We start from the raw sequence: 20,027 nt of genomic DNA on the forward strand, positions 1-20,027 counted from the left end.
ATAGAGAGATCTTCCAGCTGCTGGTTCATTGCCCAGATGCCTACCATAGCTAGGGCTGAAGCAGCGTGAAGCCAGGAGCCCAGAACTCCAGCTGGGTCTCCCGGGTGGGTGGTAGGGACTAAAGCACTCGAACCATCATCTGCTGCCTCCCAGGGTGTCCATCAGCAGGAAGCTGGAATCAGAAGCGGGGGCTGGGACTCAAACCAAGGTGTTCCAGTGTGGGATGCAGGCATCCCAATGGTGTCTTTTTTTTTTATTTTTTTATTTTTTGACAGGCAGAGTGGACAGAGAGAGAGACAGAGAGAAAGGTCTTCCTTTGCCGTTGGTTCACCCTCCAACGGCCGCCGCGGCCAGCGCGCTGCGGCCGGCACACCGTGCTGACCCGATAGCAGGAGCCAGGAGCCAGGTGCTTTTCCTGGTCTCCCATGGGGTGCAGGGCCCAAGCACCTGGGCCATCCTCCACTGCACTCCCTGGCCACAGCAGAGAGCTGGCCTGGAAGAGGGGCAACTGGGACAGAATCCGGCGCCCCAACCGGGACTAGAACCCGGTGTGCCGGCACCGCTAGGCGGAGGATTAGCCTAGTGAGCCGCGGCGCCGGCCCCCAATGGTGTCTTAACTGCTGAGCCAAATGCTTGCTCCCATTAATTGGTGTTGGAGTGTTCTATCAGGCTTGCACACTTGAAATAAATCCTACTTGTGCATATTCTTTTGATACATCTTTGGGTCCTAGTTGCTGACATTTGTTGAAGAGTTTTACATATATGTTCATGGGAGATACTGATCTGTGATTTTCCTGTCTTGTAATATCTTTATCTGGTTTTGGTCTTAGGGTAATACTGGCCTTGTAGAATGGGAGAGGAATATTACTTTTTTAAAAAAAATTATTTGAGAAGAAGAGTTTCAGAGGGTGAGAGAGACAGAGGTCTTCCATCTGCTGGTTTACTCCCTAAATGACCGCAACAGCTGGAGCTGTGTCAATCTGAAGTCAGGAGCTTCTTCTAGGTCTCCTATGTGGGTGCAGGGCCATCTTCAACTGCTTTCCCAGGCCATTAGCAGGGAGCTGGATTGGAAGTAGAGCAGCTGGGACACGAACCAGTGCTGATATGGGATGCTGGCACCTCAGGCAGAGGCTTAAACTACTACACCACAGTGTAGGGCTCCAGGAATCTTATCTTTTAAAGACATTTATTTGAAAGGCAGAATTACAGATGGGGAGAGACAGATCTTCCTTCTGCTGGTTCACTTCCCAGATGCATGCAGCAACCAGGTCTGGGCTTGGTTTCAATGTGGAGCGGGGGGCAGGGCCCAAGGTCTTGGGCCGTTTTCTGTTGCTTTCCCTGGTGCATTACCAGAAAGCTGGATTGGAAGCAGAATAACTGGGATGAACCCATACTCTGATATCAGATGCTGGCATCTCAGGCAGCAGCTTAACCCATTGCATCGTACCACTGGTCCCACTCTGTTCTTATTTTTCAGTTCCTTGTGGAGAATTGGTATAATTTCACCTTTAAATCTTCAGTATGACTTATCAGTGGCATCATCTGGGCCTGGTGTTTTTCCTTTGGAAAATTATTGATTTAATTTTTAAATAGATATAAGCTTTTCAAATTGTTTATTTCTTCCTGTTTGAGTTTTGGTAGTTTGTGTCTACAAGGAATTACTTAGTTTTATGAAACTACAACTTTTGGGTGTAGAGTTACTAGCCATCATACTCCTTTACTGCCCTTTTACTGTCCATGGCCTCAGTGGTGATGGCTTCTCCTTTCTTTCCGTGTTAGTAATTTGTGACTTCTCTGTTTCCCTTGATTAGTCTGGCTGGTGGTTTATTAACTGTATCAATTTTTTAAAAAGCTCCCTTTTTGTTTTGTATATTATATAAATTATGCTTTAACTTGTGTTATCTCCTTTCCTCTGCTCGATTTAGCCTTAAACTGCTCTTCTTTCTCTAGCTTTTGAATGTAGATGCTTAGATGACTGATTTTAGATCTCCCTCCTTTCCTGATGTATACACTCAATGCTTGAATTTTCCCCAAGCACTACTCATGCTGCACCCTGTAAATTTTTATTTTTCATTTTCAGTTCAAACTTCTTTTGACTTGTGTATTATTTACAAGTGTGCTATTTAATCTTTTCATATTTTGCGGCTTTCAGTGACCTTTGTGTCATTGATTTTTGATCCAATTCAATTGTCTAAAAGCTTACTTGGTGTGACTTCTTTCTTATACATGTATTGAAACGTGTCTTATGGTGCAGAGTGTGGTCTGTCTTCGTGAATGTTCCATGTGAGCCAATAGATTGTGTTCTGTGGTTGTTGGATGAGTCATTCTATAAATGTCAATTAAATCAGTTGGATTGGTGATGCTTTTCATTTCACTGTATTTCCTATCTGATAATTCTCTGTCATGTCTGCATCTGGGTGTGATGCTTATTTTATTTCTTCAGACTGTTACTGGCCTTTTAGTATGCATTGCAATTTTTCATTGGAAGCTGGACAAGATTGATCTGGCAATACGGAGTGAGGTAGATATAGCCAGGTGCTCTGTAGTGACATTATAAGAGTAGAAGAATAAGACAAGGGGGAGACAGAACAAGACAAAAAGGAGACAGACCACAAACTCCACAGCCAGAACAGGTTTATCTAGAGGCAAACCTGAGAGGGACCCAACAGGTGGATAGAGAGAGCACACAGTAGAGAGCATGTTTGCTTACAGACCAGGTGCTTATCTTGCTGAGCTAGAGGCTATTGGCTGAATTTTTAAGATAGTTGCGAGGGCTTGGGCTAATGGCTGAACTCCTAAGATAGCAGTGCAGCTGTAAGATGATGTCACTTCTCACGAGCCTATTCACGATCTGACAGACGTTTTGGCCAATGATGGATTGCACAGATGATAGCTGTCTCATCCATTCTATCACCTATGGTACTGTGGCCACCTTAGTTAGTCTACATATGCTCTGTGAAGTTTACACTAGGATGGAACTGCCTAATGATGCACTTCTGGAAATGTGCATGTCTTTATTATGAGGTTTTATTTATTTTTAAAATTAAAAAAATTAATTAAGCAGAGTTAGAGATATCTTTCCCAAATGGCCATAATGACTAGGGCTGAGCTAGGCCAAAGCCACGAGCCTGGACATCCATCTGGGTCTCCCATGTGGGTAGCAGAGGCCCAAGTACTTGGCCCATCTTCCATTGCTTTCCCAGGCCATTAGCAGGGAACTAGATTTGCAGTAGAGCATCTGGGACTCAAACCAGCACTGACATGGGATGCTGGTTAGCATCACAGGCAGTAGCTGAACTTGCTGTACCCCAATGCTGGCCCCTGTAATCGGTTATTTTACATGAGCCCGGGGGTGTGGAGCTCCAGTGAAGATACCAATTCACACTCACTAAGCTATAATAAAAAAGATAGACAGTAACAAGTTTTGGTGATGATGTGGAGAAGTTGGCACCCTCATACATTGCTATTGGGGGTGTAAAATGGTGCAATCATTTTGGAAAATTGACAGTTTATCAAAATCAAGCATAGACCTATCCTTTGAGTCAACATTTTGACTCCCAGATAATATACCCAGGAAAATTGCAAACATGTATCCATGCAGAAATTTGTACATGAATGTTTGCAGCAGCATTATTTATAAAAGCCAGTCCAAGTGTCCATCAACTGATGAATGCATAAATAACAATGATATATCTGTACAATGGAATATTACTCAGCTGTGAAAAGGAAAGAAGTGCTGATGCACACTACATGCAAATGGGTTGAAAACACTATATGAAGCAGAAAAAGCCGCTCACCAAATTCCACATCTTATAGTATTTATTTGAAATTTACATTTAAATGAAATGTCCAGAACAGGCAAATCTGTACATATAGAAAGTAGATTGCCAGGGACTAGAAGCAGGAAAGAATAGGTAGTATTGCCTTTGGATGCACTTTCCAGGGGTGGGAATGATAGTAATTTTTTATTTTGTTTTTGGATTTTTTAAATAAGAAAATATATTCTTTTTGGTTAAGATTCATTTGAAAGGCAGAGTTACACACAAAGAGAAGGAGAGGCAGAGAGAGAGAGAGAGGTCTTCCATCTGCTAGTTCACTCCCCAATTGGCCACAATGGACAGAGCTGCACCGATCCAAAGCCAGGAGCCAGGAGCTTCTTCCAGGTCTCCTAGGTGGGTGCAGGAGCCCAAGGACTTGGGCCATCCTCTACTGCTTTCCCAGGTCACAGCAGACATCTGGATTGGAAGTGGAGGAGATGGGACTTGAACCGGATGCTGGCACTGCAGATGGTGGCTTTACCTGCTATACCACAGTGCTGGCCCCACTGAATTTTTTTTAAGGTGAACATATTTCATATTTACAGATTTAGGAGCATAGTAATACTTTCCACCCTATTCTCCCTCCTGTCTACATTCCCACCTATCCTCCTCCTTCCTTTTCCATTCATTCAATTTTTACAACGATCAACTCTCAGTCTATTTTATACTGATAAGATTAACCCTGGCGCCGGAGCTGTGGCGTAGTGGGTAAAGCTGCTGCCTTCAGTGCCCGTATCCCATATGGGTACCAGTTCAAGTCCTGGTTGTTCCACTTCTGTTCCAGCCTTCTGCTATGGCCTGAGAAAGCAGTGGAAGATGGCCCAAGTGCTTGAACCCCTGCACCCATGTGGGAGACCCAGAAGAAGCTCCTGGCTATGGTTGGATGCAGCTCCAGCAGTTGCGGCCATCTGGGGAGTAAATCAGCAGATGGAAGACACCACCCCCCACCCCCGCCACCTCTGCCTCTCTGTAATTCTGCCTTTCAAATAAATAGATAAATATTAAAGTCAGTGAAAGAGTAACCCTACACTAAGTAAAGAATTCAACCAATAGTAATAAAAAAAAGCACTATTCCTCAATGTAGAGACAAGGGCTGTAAATAATCATCAAATCTCAAAATGTCAGTTTCACTCCTATACATTACATTTTCAGGTACTCTATTAGTTACCACAGATCAGGGAAAACATGGTATTTGTCTTTTTGGGAATGGCTTATTTTACTGATCTTTTGTTTTAATTTTGTTGATTTATTCTCTAATTTTAATTATTTCTTTCCTCCAATTTTTGGGTTTCATTTGTTGTTTTTCTAGATCTTTGAGATGAATTGAAAGCTAATTTATTTGGCACCTTTTCAATTTTTTGATGTAAGCACCAATTGCTATAAACGTCCCTCTTAACCCTGCGTTTCTATTGTATTGCTATCTTCATTTGTTTCCAGAAAGTTTTTAATTTCCTTTTTGATTTCTTCTATGATCCACTTTGTATTCAGGAGCATGTTGTTCAGTCTCCATGTGTTTGCATATTTTCTAGAGATTCTTAAATTAATTTGCATCTTCATTCTGTTGTGGTCAGAGAAAATGCATGGTATGATTTCAGTTTTTTTGAATTTGTTGAGACTTACTTTATGGCCTAATATATGGTCAATCCTAGAGAAAGTTCTGTGCACTAATGAAAAGAATGTATATTCTTCAACTGTGGGATAAAAGGTTCTTTTTTTTTTTTTTTTTTTGGTTCACCCCCCAAATGGCCTCTACAGCTGGCACGCTGTGGCCGGCGTGCTGCACTGATCTGAAGCCAGGAGCCAGATGCTTCCCCCTGGTCTCCCATGTGGGTGCAGGGCCCAAGCACTTGGGCCATCCTCCACTGTCTTCCCGGGCCACAGCAGAGAGCTGGGCTGGAAGAGGAGCAACTGGGACAGAATCCGGCGCCCCAAAAAGGACTAGAACCCGGGGTGCCGGCGCTGCAGGTGGAGGATTAGCCAAGTGAGCTGCAGTGCCGGCCAAAAGGTTCTGTCGATATCAATTAGGTCCATTTAGTCTACGGTGTCAATTAGCTCTTTTTTGTTGTTGTTGATTTTCTGTCTAGTTGATCTGTCCATTGATGAAAATAGAGGTTGAAGTCGCCCATTAATATTGTATTGGAGTCTATTGAAGATCTTTCCTAGTCATGTCTATTAGGTGTTCTATGTGCCTCGTGTACTTAGATGTCCCAAGTTAAAGAAATTTTCTGTTATTATCTCACTGAATAGGCCTTCTAATCCATTCTCTCTTTCTATACCTTCAGGAATGCCTAAGACCCTTATGCTGGGTCATTTGATGGTATCCCATAAGTCTCCAATACTGTTTTTAATTTTTCTAATTTCTTCTTGTTTTTTTTTTTTTTTTTTTTTTGGTATGACAGAAATTTCCAACAATTTGTCTTCCAGCTCACATATTTTTTCTTCTGCCTCAATAAGTCTGTTAAGGTTTTCTATTGTGTATTTTATTTGACATTTCTAATTCTTCATTTCTAATATTTCATTTGATTTCTCTTCAGAATCTCAATTTCATGAGAAAATTTTTCATTCTTGTCATGTGGGTTTCTTTAACTCAATAATTTGCTTCTCGTTGCTTCTGAGTAATCTTATGATAATTTTTTTGAATTCCTTTTCAGGCATTTCATTAATCTCTTTGTCTTTACATTCTAATATTGAAGTAATATGTTCCTTTCAGAGAGCCGTATTGTCTTCCTTATTCTTGTTTCTTGAATTTCTGCATTTATTTCTAAGCATTTGTGGAAATACTTGTTGGTTTTCCCCTCTGATGGATTCTATCTGAACAGTGCCTCTGTGGCTTAGTGGAACGTCTGCTCTTTCAGCGAGTCCTAGAATTGTGTGCTGGGTGTGGCCAGGGAGCTCTGGTGGTGCTTCAGGGTTGGGTGAGAATGCAGAGTGATACCCAAGTTGGGTTTGGTAGGTCTTCTCCATTGTCAGCAGGGGAGAGGATATGATCATGCCTCTTGGCACAATCACAACCTTACTTCATCTCTTCCAAGGTAATCTGTGACCAGGGTTTATCCCACAGTGGATACAACCCCATCTATGCTGGTGCATGAACTCCACAAAGGATCTTTGTGGTCCTCAGTGTGAAGAAGAAACCCTCTGCAATGACCCACTCCTGTCTGTCAGTGATTGTCCCGAGGTCCTGTTATACCTTGTACCGTATTGTTGAGTCACAGAATTCCCACAGCCACAGCATAAAAGGCTCCCTCATTCATGGGGTGTAGAGGGTCTGTGTGGCCCCGCAAGCCTTCCCCCATCCACGGAGAGAGCAGAGATGTTCCCAGATCCAGCTGCCGGTAGGTGTTCCACCTTGGCAGTTTGAGCCCTGGAGCTTGTGATATGTTGAGAGGATGGGGACACTGCATAGTCCTAAGTGGGTGCCCAGCCCCCTGTCAACACTCCAGCCAGACATAAAGTCAGAAGGGCACATGACTTTTTCCCTCTGGGCATGCACAAGAGCCACTGTAGCCTCCCCTGGTGTTAAAATGGTGCTTCTCGGCCAGCGCTGTGGCATAGCGGGTAAAGCCACTGCCTGCAGTGCGGGCATCCCATATGGGCACTGGTTCAAGTCCTGGCTGCTCCACTTCCCATCCAGCTCTCTGCTATGGCCTGGGAAAGCAGTAGAAGTTGGCCCAAGTCCTTGGGCCCCTGCACACGCGTGGGAGACCTGGAAGAAGCTCCTGGCTCCTGGCTTCGGATTGGCCCAGCTCAGGCCACTGTGGCCAATTAGGGATTAAACCAGCAGATGGAAGACCTTTTTTCCTCTCTCTCTCTCTGCCTCTCTTCTCTCTGTGGAACTCTTTCACATAAATAAATAAATCTTAAAAAAAAAAAAAACAAAAAACAAACGGTGCTTCTCCCCCCAAGTTGCTGGGTGTTTTTGTTGGGGGATGGGAAGAAAGAATCGTGCTTTTCTTTAGCTGGATTAGATGGGTACCCTGCCCCCTCCAGGGCTCCAGGCTGGACTCAAAGACAGCATGGGCCTCAAGGCTGTGCCTTAGGCCGTGTCACTAGTGGCATGGGCTGCCGCAGTGTGCTCTCAGCTCACTCTGCAAAGCTGGCGTCTCCTCCTGCTCCTGGCTGCAGGGGTCATCTGCTCTGAGCTCGTGGCTGAGTGGCTGCACCCTCCACGTGGCTGGATGGTGTCTATTCTGTAGGAGTTCCACTGCAAACTTCTCTCCAGCTCTACCCTGGGAATGAGCTTCGTCTGCTTTTCTTCTATTTCCCTCTGGTCAAATGCAGCATGTGTGTTCCCTATTCAGCCATCTTGGAGGGAGCAATAGAAACATTTTTAAATCAGTGGTGATGACTGTGTGACTTTCTGAATATTCTAAAAAACTTCACTGAATCGTATACTTTAAAAGGATGAATTTTATGCAGATTGCATTCAAATGAGGGATCTGACTTGTTCACTGAAACATCTTGTTCAGTGAAAAGTTCTACCACCCAAATCAACAGCAGTTTCTTTTGTTCATCTGATGTTTCATATTTGGGTTGTGCACTGGAGACATTGTTGGGTGTGGCCTGTTTCAATAAGTGTCTTCCTCTAACAAAGCTGTTGAAGGACCTTGACCTTGGTCCCCTGATGGTGGTGCAGGCCTCAGATGCCCCTGTGGCTCGTGTCCTAGTGGGAGCATCAGGAAAGCTTTGTCCTAAGGTGCAGTCCTGTGTTCCTGTAGACGCAAAGGGTGCTGGTGCTGTTCCTGCAGGCAAAGCTGCTAGCCCAGGTGTGGGCCTTGGCTTTCTACTCCTGTGAACTCCGTTGTCTCCCAAACGCTTCTCCTGTGTTCAGAGTCAGGAGGATGGGGCGCTGGGCAGAGGGGAAGCGTAGTCATGAGTTCTGGCTGGCAGGGGGATGGGCAGCTTAGTTGGAGCAGTCTGGAGGGCATGTCGTTGGGATTGGAGCTTTGCCAGGAAGACGGCAAGGGTGACACTGCAACACCTGGACATGCCTGATTCTAGGGTCCAGCTCATCTGGATCCAGTGCTGGACGAGGTCTCACAGCCCCAGGAACTCCAGGTATCACGAGGGCCTGCATTGGCTCCTTCTTGGGCCAATTTGCCTGCAGTGGTTCCTTTCTCTCTGTGCCCTCTGACACTCAGTTGAGCAGAAATGGAAGCTTAAAATTTGAAAAGCTGTGTGGTTAGCATACTTAAAACAATTTTTAAAAAGATTTATTTATTAGAGTTACAGAGGGAGGTAGAAGCAGAGAGAGAGGTCTTCCATCTGCTGGCTCACTCCCCAAATGACTGCAATGGCCAGAGCTGAGCCAATCTGAAGCCAGGCGCTTATTCTGGTTCTCCCATGTGCCTGCAGGGGCCCCAGGGCTCGGGCCATCTTTTACTGCTTTCCCAGGCCACAGCAGAGAGCTGGATTGGAAGTGGAGCAGCTGGGATTCGAACCAGCGCTGATATGGGATGCTGGCGCTGCGGCGATGCTTTAACCTCTGCACCACAGTGCCGGCCCCAAAACAAATTTTAATTCATTCATTGGAGAGACAGAACAAGTGAGTCCCATCTGCTGATTGACCCCCTTAAATGCCTGCAATGACTGGGGCGAAGGCTAGGCACAATCCAGGTCTCCCACGAGTGTGGCAGGAACCCATTTACTTGAGCCATCTTTGCTGTCTCCCAAGGTCTGCAGAGGCAGAAAGCTGGAATCAGGAGCCAGAAATTAAACTTAGGTGATCCGATGTGGGACACGGGCCAGGCTGAATACTCTAATAGCAAATCTCGAATGCAAAGTGAGGGTAACCTAGAAATGAAAGCATCCGAGCTTTACAATCAAATAGCAACCTTTGTGGCAGAGATCTGGGGATCAAATGTGAAGAGGAGAAGTGGGGCTCACCTGTAGAGTTGGGGAAAGGAAAGCATGGACGTCACAGGTGCTCTCAGAGTGTAATCACTTGTTCTAAATTGCTGTTCCCTCATTCTCAGGTCAGTAAATAAGCTATCACTAGTGGTAAAAGACAGGCCTTTTTCTTATTTATTTTTTAAGGCAAAATATCATTTTATTTTTAATTTTTTTTCTAGCTATTTTATATATTCCCCCCCCCCAGAACCTTTTATTTAAGGAATACAAACTTCACACATTTTATAATAACAACTTTAGGAACATGGTGATTCTTTGCACAGTGTCTGCCCTCCCACCCCTCTTCCTCCTCCCTCTCATATTTCCATTCTTACTTTTTACTAAGATCTATTTTCAGTTAACTTTATACACATAAAATTTACTCTATGTTAAGAATTCAACAAATAGTATTAAAAAAACTGTTCCTCAACAATCAGGATGAGGGCTGTTCAAAGCCATTGCATTTCAGAGTGTCTATTTCACTTCTGTAGATTACCTTTTAGGTGCTCTATTAGATATCACAGATCGGGGAGAACATATGGTGTTTGCGCTTTTAGGACTGGCTTATTTCACTAAGTATGATGTTTTCCTGTTTCATCTTTTTTTAAAAGATTTATTTGAAAGGCAGATTTACACAGAGGCAGAGAGAGAGGTCTCCCATCTGCTGGTTCACTCCCCAGATGGCCACAATGGCTGGAGCTGTGCCCATCTGAAGCCAGGAGCTTCTTCTGGGTCTTCCATGTGGGTGTGGGGGCCCAAGGACTTGAGACATCTTCTGCTTTCCCAAGCCATAGCAGAGAGCTGGATTGGAAGTGGAATAGCTGGGACTCAACTGGTGTCCATATGGGATGCTGGCACTGCAGGTGGTGGCTTTACCTGCTGCACCATAGTGCTGGCCCCTTTTTCATCCATTTTCTGCAAACGACAGGGTTTCATTTTTAAAAATAGCTGTAGTATTCCATGGTGTACATATCCCATAATTTCTTTATCCAGTGGACAGGCATTTGGGTTGACTCCATATCTTAGCTATTGTGAATTTGAGCTGCAATAAACATGGGAGTACAGATAACTCTTTTTATATACTGATTTTATTTCTCTTGGGTAAATTCCTGGAAGTGGGATGACTGGGTCATATGGTAGGGCTATATTCAGGTTTCTGAGGAATCTCCATACTATCTTGAACAGTGGCTGTACCAATTTGCATTCCCACCAACAGTGGATTAGGGTACTCTTTTTCCCACATCCTGGACAGCATTTATTGATTGTTGATTTCTGTATGAAAGCCATTTTAATAGGGGTGAGGTGAAACATCATTGTAGATGCATGAATTGATTTCTGGCATTTCTATTCTGTTCCATTGGTCTATCCATCTATGTATCAGTACCAGGGTGTTTTGATTATAACTGCCCTGTAGTATGTCATGAAATCTGGTATTGTGATGCCTCCAGCTTTGTTTTTGTTGTATAAGATTGCTTTATATTTCAAGGCCTCCTGTGTTTCCATATGAATTTAAGCATCATTTTTTTGATTTCTTGAATGACCCACTGCTCATTCAGGAGCCTGTTCAATCTCCACGTGTTTGCATATGTTCTAGAGATTCCTGAGTTGCTGATTTCCAGCCTCATTCCATTGTGGTCTGAGAAGATGCATAGTGTGATTTTGATTTTTTTTGGAATTTGCTGAGACTTGCTTTATGACCTCGTGTGTGGTGAATCCTAGTGAAAGTTCCATGCACCAGGGAGAAAAATGTGTATTCTACAACTGTAGGACAGAAAGTTCGGTAGATATCTATTAGGTCCATTTGGTCTATAGTGTCAGTTAATTCTGCTCTTTCCTTGCTGATTCTGTCTGATCTGTCCATTGCTGAAAGTAGGGTATAGAAGACCCCATTACTATTGTATTAGAGTCTATGTCTCCATTTAGATACATTAACATTTCTTTTATGTAGCCAGGTGCCCTGTAATTAGGTGCATATATGTTTATAATAGTCACATCTTCCTGTTGAATTGATCCCTTAATCATTACGTAGTGCCCCTCTTTGTCTCTTTTTAATAGTTTTTGTGTTAAAATCTATTTTGTCTGCTGTTAGGATGGCTACACCAGCTCTTTTTGGTTTCCATAGCATGGATTATCTTTCTCCATCCTTTCACTTCCAGTCTGTGTGCATCTTTGTTAGTGAGATGTGTTTCTTGTAGTCAGCAAATAGATGGGTTTTGTTTTTTAATCCATTCAGCCAGTCTGTCTTTTAACTGGAGAGTTGAGGCCATTTACATTCAAGGTGGCTATTGATGAATAATGGCTTTACCCTGCCATTTTCCCAAAAATATTCCTATTTTTTATTTTGGATTTCCCTTGGACTTCTGGGAGATTTTTTGCCTGCACCTTCTTTCATAAAGGATGATCATCCATGTTTCTGTTTCTATGTATAGCATATCCTTAGCATCTTTTGCAAGGCTGGATGGATGGTGACAAATTCTTTCTGTTTGTTATGGAATGTCTTTAATTCACTTTCATTCATAAATGAGAGTTTTGCAGGGTAAAGTATTCTGGGTTGATTTTTTTTTTTTTTTTCTCTTAAGACTTGGAATATATCTTGCCATTCTTTCCTAGCCTGTAGGGTTCTGGTAAGTCTGCTCTGAGTCTAGTTGGAGATCTTCTGAAAGTAATTTGGTGTTTCTCTCGTGTATATTTTAGAATCTTCTCTCTATGTTTTTCTGTCATGAGTTTGATTATAATGTGTCGTGGTGAAGATTTTTTCTGGTCATGTCTATTAGGAGTTCTGTGTGCTTCCTGTACTTGGTTGTCCCTTTCTTTCTCCAAATTAGGGATGTTTTTAGAAATATTTGCACTAAAGAGGCCTTCTAATCTGTTCTCTGTTTCCATGCCTTCAGGAGCTCCTAAGTCCTCTATGTTTGGTCATTTGATATTATCCTATAGATCTCCAACAGTGTTTTTTAGTTTACTAGTTTCTTCTTGTTTTTGGTCTGACTGTAAAATTTCTAGAAATTTGTCTTCTAAATCAGATATTCTTTCTTCTGCTTCACCAAATGTGTTGTTAAGGCTTTCCATTGAATTTTTTGTTCTATTGAATTCTTCATTTCTTTCTTTTCTTTTAATTTGACAGGTAGAGTTAGAGAGAGAGAGAGAGAGAGAGAGAGAGAAACAGAGAAACAGAGAGAAAGGTCTTCCTTCCATTGGTTCACTCCACAAATGCTGCTATGGCTGGCGCTGCGCTGATCTGAAGCCAGGAGCCAGGTGCTTTTTCCTGGTCTCCCATGCGGGAGCAGGGGCCCAAGTACTTGGGCCATCCTCCACTGCCCTCCCGGGCCACAGCAGAGGTCTGGACTGGAAGAGGAGCAGCCGGGATTTGAACCCGGCGCCCATATGGGATGCCGGCACCGCAGGTGGAGGATTAACCAAGTGAGCCATGGCACTGGCCCCTTGAATTCTTCATTTCTAAGATTTCATTTTGATTTTAAGATCACAATTTTGTTGGAAAAATCTTTCATGTCATTGATGGATTTCCTTAGTTCATGCATTTGTTTTTGATTACTTCTAAGTAATCCTATGATCAATTTTTTGAATTCCATTTCTGACATTTCTTGAGTATCTTCATCTTTACAGTCTATTATTGAAGTGTTATTTTGGGGGCATCATGTTGTCATCCTTATGATGTCTTGAATTTGTGCGTTTATTATTTGGCATTTCTGTAAATGTGCATTGGTTTTTTGTTTTCACTGTGGTGGCTTTTATCTTGGACTTTGTCTCTGTGGATTAGTGGAGTATCTACTTTTTCAGTGAATACCTAGAGGCGTATGGTGGGAGCCCTGTTTAGTGCTCCAGGGTGAAGGGAGTATCTAAGGTGACACTCAGGTTGGGCATGATAAGTCTCCTCTTTTTTTTTTTTTTTTTTTTTTTTTTTTTTTTTTTTTATTGGAGGGGAGATTTGGTTCAGCTCTGATGGTATAGACTCAGCTCACCTCCTTTCCTCATAGGAGAGCAGTGCTTAGATGCCAGTCCCAGCCTGAGCCCTCCCACTCAGACTCAGTGTTTTCACAGTCCCGCCACACAAGCCTCCCACAGGCATAAGCACCCAGCCCCCTGTCATTTCTCCCTGCCAGACTCTGGCATCTCTGCCTTGCTGGTTGCTGGGTGCAGACACGAACTGGCACAGCTGTTATGTATGTTCAGAATGGTGCCATCTCTATAGGCTTGTTACAGAATGCTGTGGCAGGGGTGATCGGGGAGAGAGAAATGTGCTTCCACCGTTTTTATCTGCTAGTTTGGCAGGTACACTATCCCCCACAGGACTCCAAACTGGTTTCCCTCCAGGCTCTTCCTGCACTTTATTGCTAGTGCCTTGGGCTGCTGCATCTGGTCTTGCCTTACTTACTCTCCCAAGGTGGTGCAGAGGCTCTCGGCTGCTGAGGTCCTGAGTTGTGCACATCCATAGCCTCCACATATATCCACTGTGCCCCTCTAATTTGTGTGAAGTTTCCTCTGCCATTTTCTCTCCAACTCTTCCCTGAGACCGCATTCTCTCCACTTTTTTTTTTTTAAAGATTTATTTATTTATTTGAGAGGCAAAGAGAGAGAGAGAAGGAGGAAGGGAGGGAGGGAGGGAGGTCTTCCATGGGCTGGTTCACTCCCCAAATGGCCGCAATGGCTGGAGCTGTGCTGATCTGAAGCCAGGAGCCAGGAGCTTCTTCTGGGCCTCCCAGAAGGGTGCATGGGTCCAAGCACTTGGGCCATCTTCTACTGCTTTCCCAGGCCATAGCAGAGAGCTGGATCAGAAGTGGAGCAGCCAGGACTCTAACTGGTACTCATATGGGATGCCGGCACGGCAGGTGGTGGCTTTATCAGCTATGCCACAGCACTGGCCTCTCTCTCCACTTTTTAAAAACTATCTTGTCTTAGACTAGAGTAGTAAACTCCATTCCTAATCCACCATCTTAATCCTGTCAGTTTATTCTTTGCTTTGTTTTGTTTCTTCCCTGTGATGGGTTTTATCTTTGCACTCTTCCTCTGTGGTTTAGTGGAGTGTCTGCTTTTTCAGTTAATACCCAGAGGTGTGTGGTAGGTGTGGCCAGGGAGTTCTGTTCAGTGCTCCAGGATGAAGGGTGACTTGGGATGACTTGGGTTGCCTGGGGGTGTCCAAGTGAAAGCCAGCACCATGGGGCTCTGCTTTCCTTACAGGTGCATTGCTGCCATGGGCTCTTGTGGGTTCCTCACTGTGGCTCCTGAGACCCCCAAGGGCAGAGACCTCTAAGAAGGGCAGATCTCAGATCAGGTTGCCTTTAATTTTGTTAGTAAGTGGTGAGTGTGTAGTGGCCACTCCTTCAGCTCCTCTGGCCAACCTGTTCCTTAGCATCTTTGCATTGCTTGCATGCAAATTCCCCCATTTCTCCCCCAAAAAGCCCTCATCCTTTAAGATCCTGCACATGTCACCTGCACTAGGAAGCCTAACCAGGTCAAGGTTTGATGTCCAGGCTGTTCCCTTAGCTGTGTGACTCCAGGCATTGTACCTAGCTGTTGTGATCTTCAGTGTCCGGGGCTCTGGAACTTATCCCTGGCCTTCCTTGTGGGACTGTTGCGAAGTGGGTTCCTGCAGCTCTTGGGACCTGCCCTGTGCTACCCACAAGGGAAGGGGGTGGTAGGGTCATTTCTTTGTTGTGGGGGTGGGTTTGGGGTCTACCTGCCGTCCTGAGAACTGCACCTTTCTGATGGTCTTTCTTGCTGCAGGTCATTTCATGGGCAACAACACCGTGCTGGATGTTTTGCGGCGCGAAGGCTATGAGGTAGAACACGCCCCCGCTGGACGACCCCTCAACAAGTAACCTTCCTGAGCTTCTGTCTGGTTGGCGGCTAGGGGAGCTGAGACCCCTCAGGGATGCCTGGGGCCAGGGCCCCCTGCAGGCTGTGTCCCAGCCTGGGAGATGTGGTGATCAGGGTGGAGGCTCAGCCTCTGCCCAGCTGGCGGGGCAGACGCGGGTGCTGGGTGGGCACTCAGGGCTGCAGCGGGCACACTGCTCTTGTGTCTGGCAGTGTTTGGGATGGAGAGGAAGGCGAAGTGAAGGGTGCCTTGGGGGCCCCAGGAGGAGTAATTAGTCTTAATCTTCAGCACCTTTTTACCTAGGTTTTTTTTTTTTTTTTTTTTTTTTAATAAAGATTTGTTTACTTGACAGGCAGAGTTAGGGAGGGAGAGACAGAAAGAGAAAGAGATATCTTCCATACACTGGTTCACTCCCCAATTGGCTATAGCAGCCAGGAGCTTCTTCCCAGTCTCCCAAGTGGGTGCAGAAGCCCAAATACTTGGGCCATCTTCCACTGCTTTCCCAGGCACATTTTAGCAGGGGGCTGGATCAAAAGTGGAGCAGCCGGCTGGCGCCGTGGCTCAATAGGCTAATCCTCCGCCTGCAGTGCTGGCACCCTGGGTTCTAGTCCTGGTCGGGGCGCCGGGTTCTGTCCCGGTTGCCCCTCTTCCAGTCCAGCCGGGAAGGCAGTGGAGGATGGCCCAAGTGCTTGGGCCCTGCACCCCACGGGAGACCAGGAGAAGCACCTGGCTCCTAGCTTTGGATCAGCGCGATGCAGCGGCCATTGGGGGGTGAACCAATGGAAAAGGAAGACCTTTCTCCCTGTCTCTCTCTCTCTCTCTCTCTCACTGTCCACTCTACCTGTCAAAAATAAAAGTGGAGCAGCCGAACTCCAACTCGTACCCGTTTGGGATGCCAGTACTGCAGGCGGCGGCTTTACCTGCTGTGCCACGGCGCCGGCCCTGACCTAAGTGTAGTGGAAGGCAGAATGGTAGCCTCAGGTCATCACCGTGGTGGAAAGGGCAGCGGGCCTGGAGGTGCAGGGATTGCCTGTCTGAGCCTTTCGGGGGACAGGAGCAGGTCTGTCTCTGCACACTTTCCTCCCCCCAAGTCTATTTGCTTTTCATTTTTCTGCATAAGCACTCAGCGCTCCCACGGGCCCTTCTGTAAAGAACTCCATGCAGCGGACTCCACCCTGGCCTCCCTTCCAGTTTTCTCCCCCAGGTCCAGTCCCGGTGGGCACGGGGGGTCCTTCCCTTCCCCAGCAGCATTTGCCCCCTCAGCTGCCGTAACAAATACTGCAGCCTGGGGGCTCCATCGGGGGTTCTTTCCTTAGGGCTCTGGTGGCTGGTGTCCGCGGTCAGGGTCTCCTGAGGCCTCTCTCCGAGGCTTGCAGGGGGCCGCCTTGCTACCTGTCAGGGCTGTCCCTTTGTGCAGTTGTGCCGCCAAGGCCTCTTCTCAACAGGATGCCGGTTGTATTGGATTAGGGCTCATCCTACCTGCCACGTTCTGAGGTACAGGCGATTGGGACTTCATATGAATTTGGGGTAGGATGTAATTCAGTCCTAAACATCCCCTCCGTTCCTCTCACTGCTACTCCTTCCAGACTTGGGCTCACCAGCGCCCCCTCCTGGCAGAGCCCTCAGCTCCAGGTAGCAAATGCCTCTGCCCTCAGAGGCAGGGCCTGGCTCTGGTGGTCTTGCTCGCCTGCCTGCCCGCCCACTACTCATCTCCGATTGCCTCGGTGGAAGGCTCACCTCCTCCTCATGTTGTGTCAGCCAGCTTCTCTCCCTCCAGAGGCCCCCATCTGGCAGAACCCAGGATTCTCCTGGATTCTGTCTCCCTGGGAAGTCCTGGGTACATCCTGGGCTTGTCTTACCCCCTGCTCCCTGGCTCCCCCTGTATCCTGTGTGTCAGTAACAGCAGTTCCTCACACAGTCATTTCTAGTTTACAGAACCACTGGCCTGAGACAGGTGCATGGCTTCCCCATAAAGCTCCTCTGGGGTGTGTAGTGCTCTATCCCCAGGCTGGTGCCCATTTCAGGCCTTTCTCCCCACTCCCCGTTCATCAGCCTCCTGTTGGACCAATATTTCTCTCTCTCTCTCTCTCTCTAAGATTTATTATATTTATTTGGAAGAGTTATATATATAGAGAGAAAGGTCTTCCATCTGCTGGTTCACACCCCAAATGACTGCAATGGCCAGAGCTGCGCTGATCCGAAGCCAGGAACCAGGTGTTTCTTCTGGGTCTCCCACGTGGGTGCAGGGGCCCAAGCACTTGGGCCATCTTCTACTGCTTTTCCAGGCCATAACAGAGAGCTGGATCAGAAATAGAGCAGCCAGGACTTGAACAAGTGCCCATGTGGGACACTGGCCCTGTAGGCCTGGGGCTTTAACCCATTGTGCCATAGCACTAGCCCTGGCACCAATCGTTCAAGTACCCCATGCTCAAGCCTCCTGCAGCTTCCTACTGTCCTCTTCCAGAGCCTGGTGCCTTCACACTGAGGTCCTGGCACCCACTCTCTCCTCGGCGCAGATCTGCTGCTGGCTTCAGAGAACGCTCTGTCCTCGCCACTCCTCTCCTGTGCGGATGCCAGTTCCCTGCATCCTCCTCCCCTGCTTGGGAACTCCTGCCCTCTGTGGACCAGCTCTGCAGCCTGCCCTGGTCTCTCTGCCTCTCTCCCTTCTGGTCTTTTTAAAGTCTGGCGGGAGGGTCCTGCCCTTTGGGGTCTCTGCTTGATTCAGTGGGACTGTGGGTCTGTCCTCCCCGACTAGATTGTGTGCTGTCAGAGAGGTGGGTGAGCTGGGCACCAGGACCTGCCCAGTCCGCAGCCCCAGGCTGATTGGGCTGGTACCTGACATACTGTTCCTGGGATGCTGGAGAGGACCTGCCTGGCGTGTGGGGGTGTGGTTGTTGTTGTGTGTGTCTGCTACGTACATGTTGCATGTGTTGTGCACGGTGTGATGTATCTGTGTCTGGTATGCACGGGGCATGTATGTATGGTACCTACACATTGCGTTCATGCAGTGTGGTGTATAAATGGGGCATGTACCTGGTACATGTGCGTTATGTGTACGTAGTGTGTATATCTGGTGTGTGGTTTAGGTGTGTATGACACATCTGTGTGTGCGGCGTGTGTGCATAGTACATTATATGTATTGAGTGTATGTGATGTGGTATGTGAATGGTGCGTGTATGTTGTGGGTGTGTATGTGTCTGTGTGTCTGCTGTGCGTGTCGCTGGTTGTTCCCAGGCTCCCTAATCCTTCCTCTAACGCAGATACCTGCCCCGAGGGAATGCAGGTTGGGAATCAGCATTTCCTCAAAGCTCTCCGTGAGATTCTGATGCCCAGTGAGGGCTAGGAAGCAGCACGCTCATCAGACAGGGCTGCTCCCACTGCCTGGGGAGGAAGGAGCCCTTACGGCTGGCTCGTCAGCTTCACAGGGGCTCTCGGGAACTCTCAGAAGCAGTCTGTGAGGTGCACATCTCTTCTTCCCTGATGCAGGACTGTGAAAGGTCACACAGCAGCCAGAGCTGGCATGTGGCTCAAGTCCCTCCCCCTCCAAACCCTCTCTTTCTTTCCAGCCTCTTTGTCTTTATGCTGCCTCCTTCCATCACGCACGACCTCCCAGCCCGGTTCTTTGATCCAGGACAGGGCCGCTCGGTGGCAGATGGGACACTGCCCTCCACTGCTGCGGCCTGGGTTCATGCTGTGCATGAGCCCAAGGCATCTGGTCAGCAGTTCTGTGTGGCCTTGAGGAAGAGCCCTTGCCTTCTTCTGGGGACTGACGGCAAGGATCTAATTTTTTAAAATTGGATCCCCAGGAATGGTTATCCCGGTGCGATGGTTTGGGTGTGGTTTGTCTTCCAAAGGATTATATGCTGGAAGGTCAGTCCTCAGGGTGGTGATGTTGGGGGGGGTGGTGGAGCCTTGAGGAGGTGGGGCCTACAGGGAGGCAGTGAGGTCATGGGGCACCACCCTGGGAAGAGACTAGCGCAGTTCTAGCGGGATTCCTGTGAATTCCCGCAATAGTAAGTTGTTAGAAAGGGAGCAAGCCTGGCCCCAGAGCCTCGCTGGCCTTCTTGTCTGTGAAATCTCTGCTCTGCTAGCTCCTACCATGGGGATGCCATCTGCCAGGAGGCCCTCATCAGATCCAAGCCGATATGGATGCCATGCTCGTAAGCCTCTACAACTGTGAACTGTGTCCCAAATAAGCCTCTCTTGTTTGTACATTTCTCAGCTTCATGTGTTTTGTCATAGCAACCGCACCCAGACGAATGCACCGGGTACCTGGCACACCGTGGGGTCAGGCTGGTGGATGTGTACATAATATCCCTGCAGGGACTGCCTAGGCACATTGATTTATTCTGCAGGGAGGATATCTGGGGAACCTGCCTCCAGTGGGCCTAGGTGAAGCCAAGAGGGAAATGCGCTCTCCGAAGGCGTTCTTGTTCAGGGAGAAGGGATGGGATTAGGGGCGTGGGAGCAGGGGAGCTGGCCACGGT

At 46.9% G+C, this 20,027-nt stretch overlaps 1 protein-coding gene across 16 annotated transcripts in view; it reads left to right on the forward strand.

The window, feature by feature from the left end:
* TRABD2A (TraB domain containing 2A) overlaps positions 1-20,027 on the forward strand; it is an 84,449-nt gene that overhangs the window by 57,902 nt on the left and 6,520 nt on the right. For 12 of the 16 annotated variants that reach the window (XR_016229260.1, XM_089326213.1, XM_089326207.1 and 9 more), the window contains one exon: positions 15,450-15,540. The exons of 1 other annotated variant lie outside the window; for it this stretch is intronic. Coding sequence is in view for 13 of the 15 variants with exons in the window: in XM_089326213.1 (XP_089182339.1) it covers positions 15,450-15,540 (91 nt within the window). In the remaining 2 variants the exon portion in view is untranslated. Of the gene's footprint in view, positions 1-4,602; positions 4,829-15,449; positions 15,541-20,027 lie in introns of those variants that run through there. 3 more of the 16 variants (XR_011386507.2, XM_008254183.5, XM_089326214.1) reach the window with 2 other exon arrangements.

Source organism: Oryctolagus cuniculus, chromosome 2, assembly GCF_051225735.1.
Source record: "Oryctolagus cuniculus isolate XC-2025 breed Fujian yellow rabbit chromosome 2, ASM5122573v1, whole genome shotgun sequence".
NCBI lineage: Eukaryota > Metazoa > Chordata > Mammalia > Lagomorpha > Leporidae > Oryctolagus > Oryctolagus cuniculus.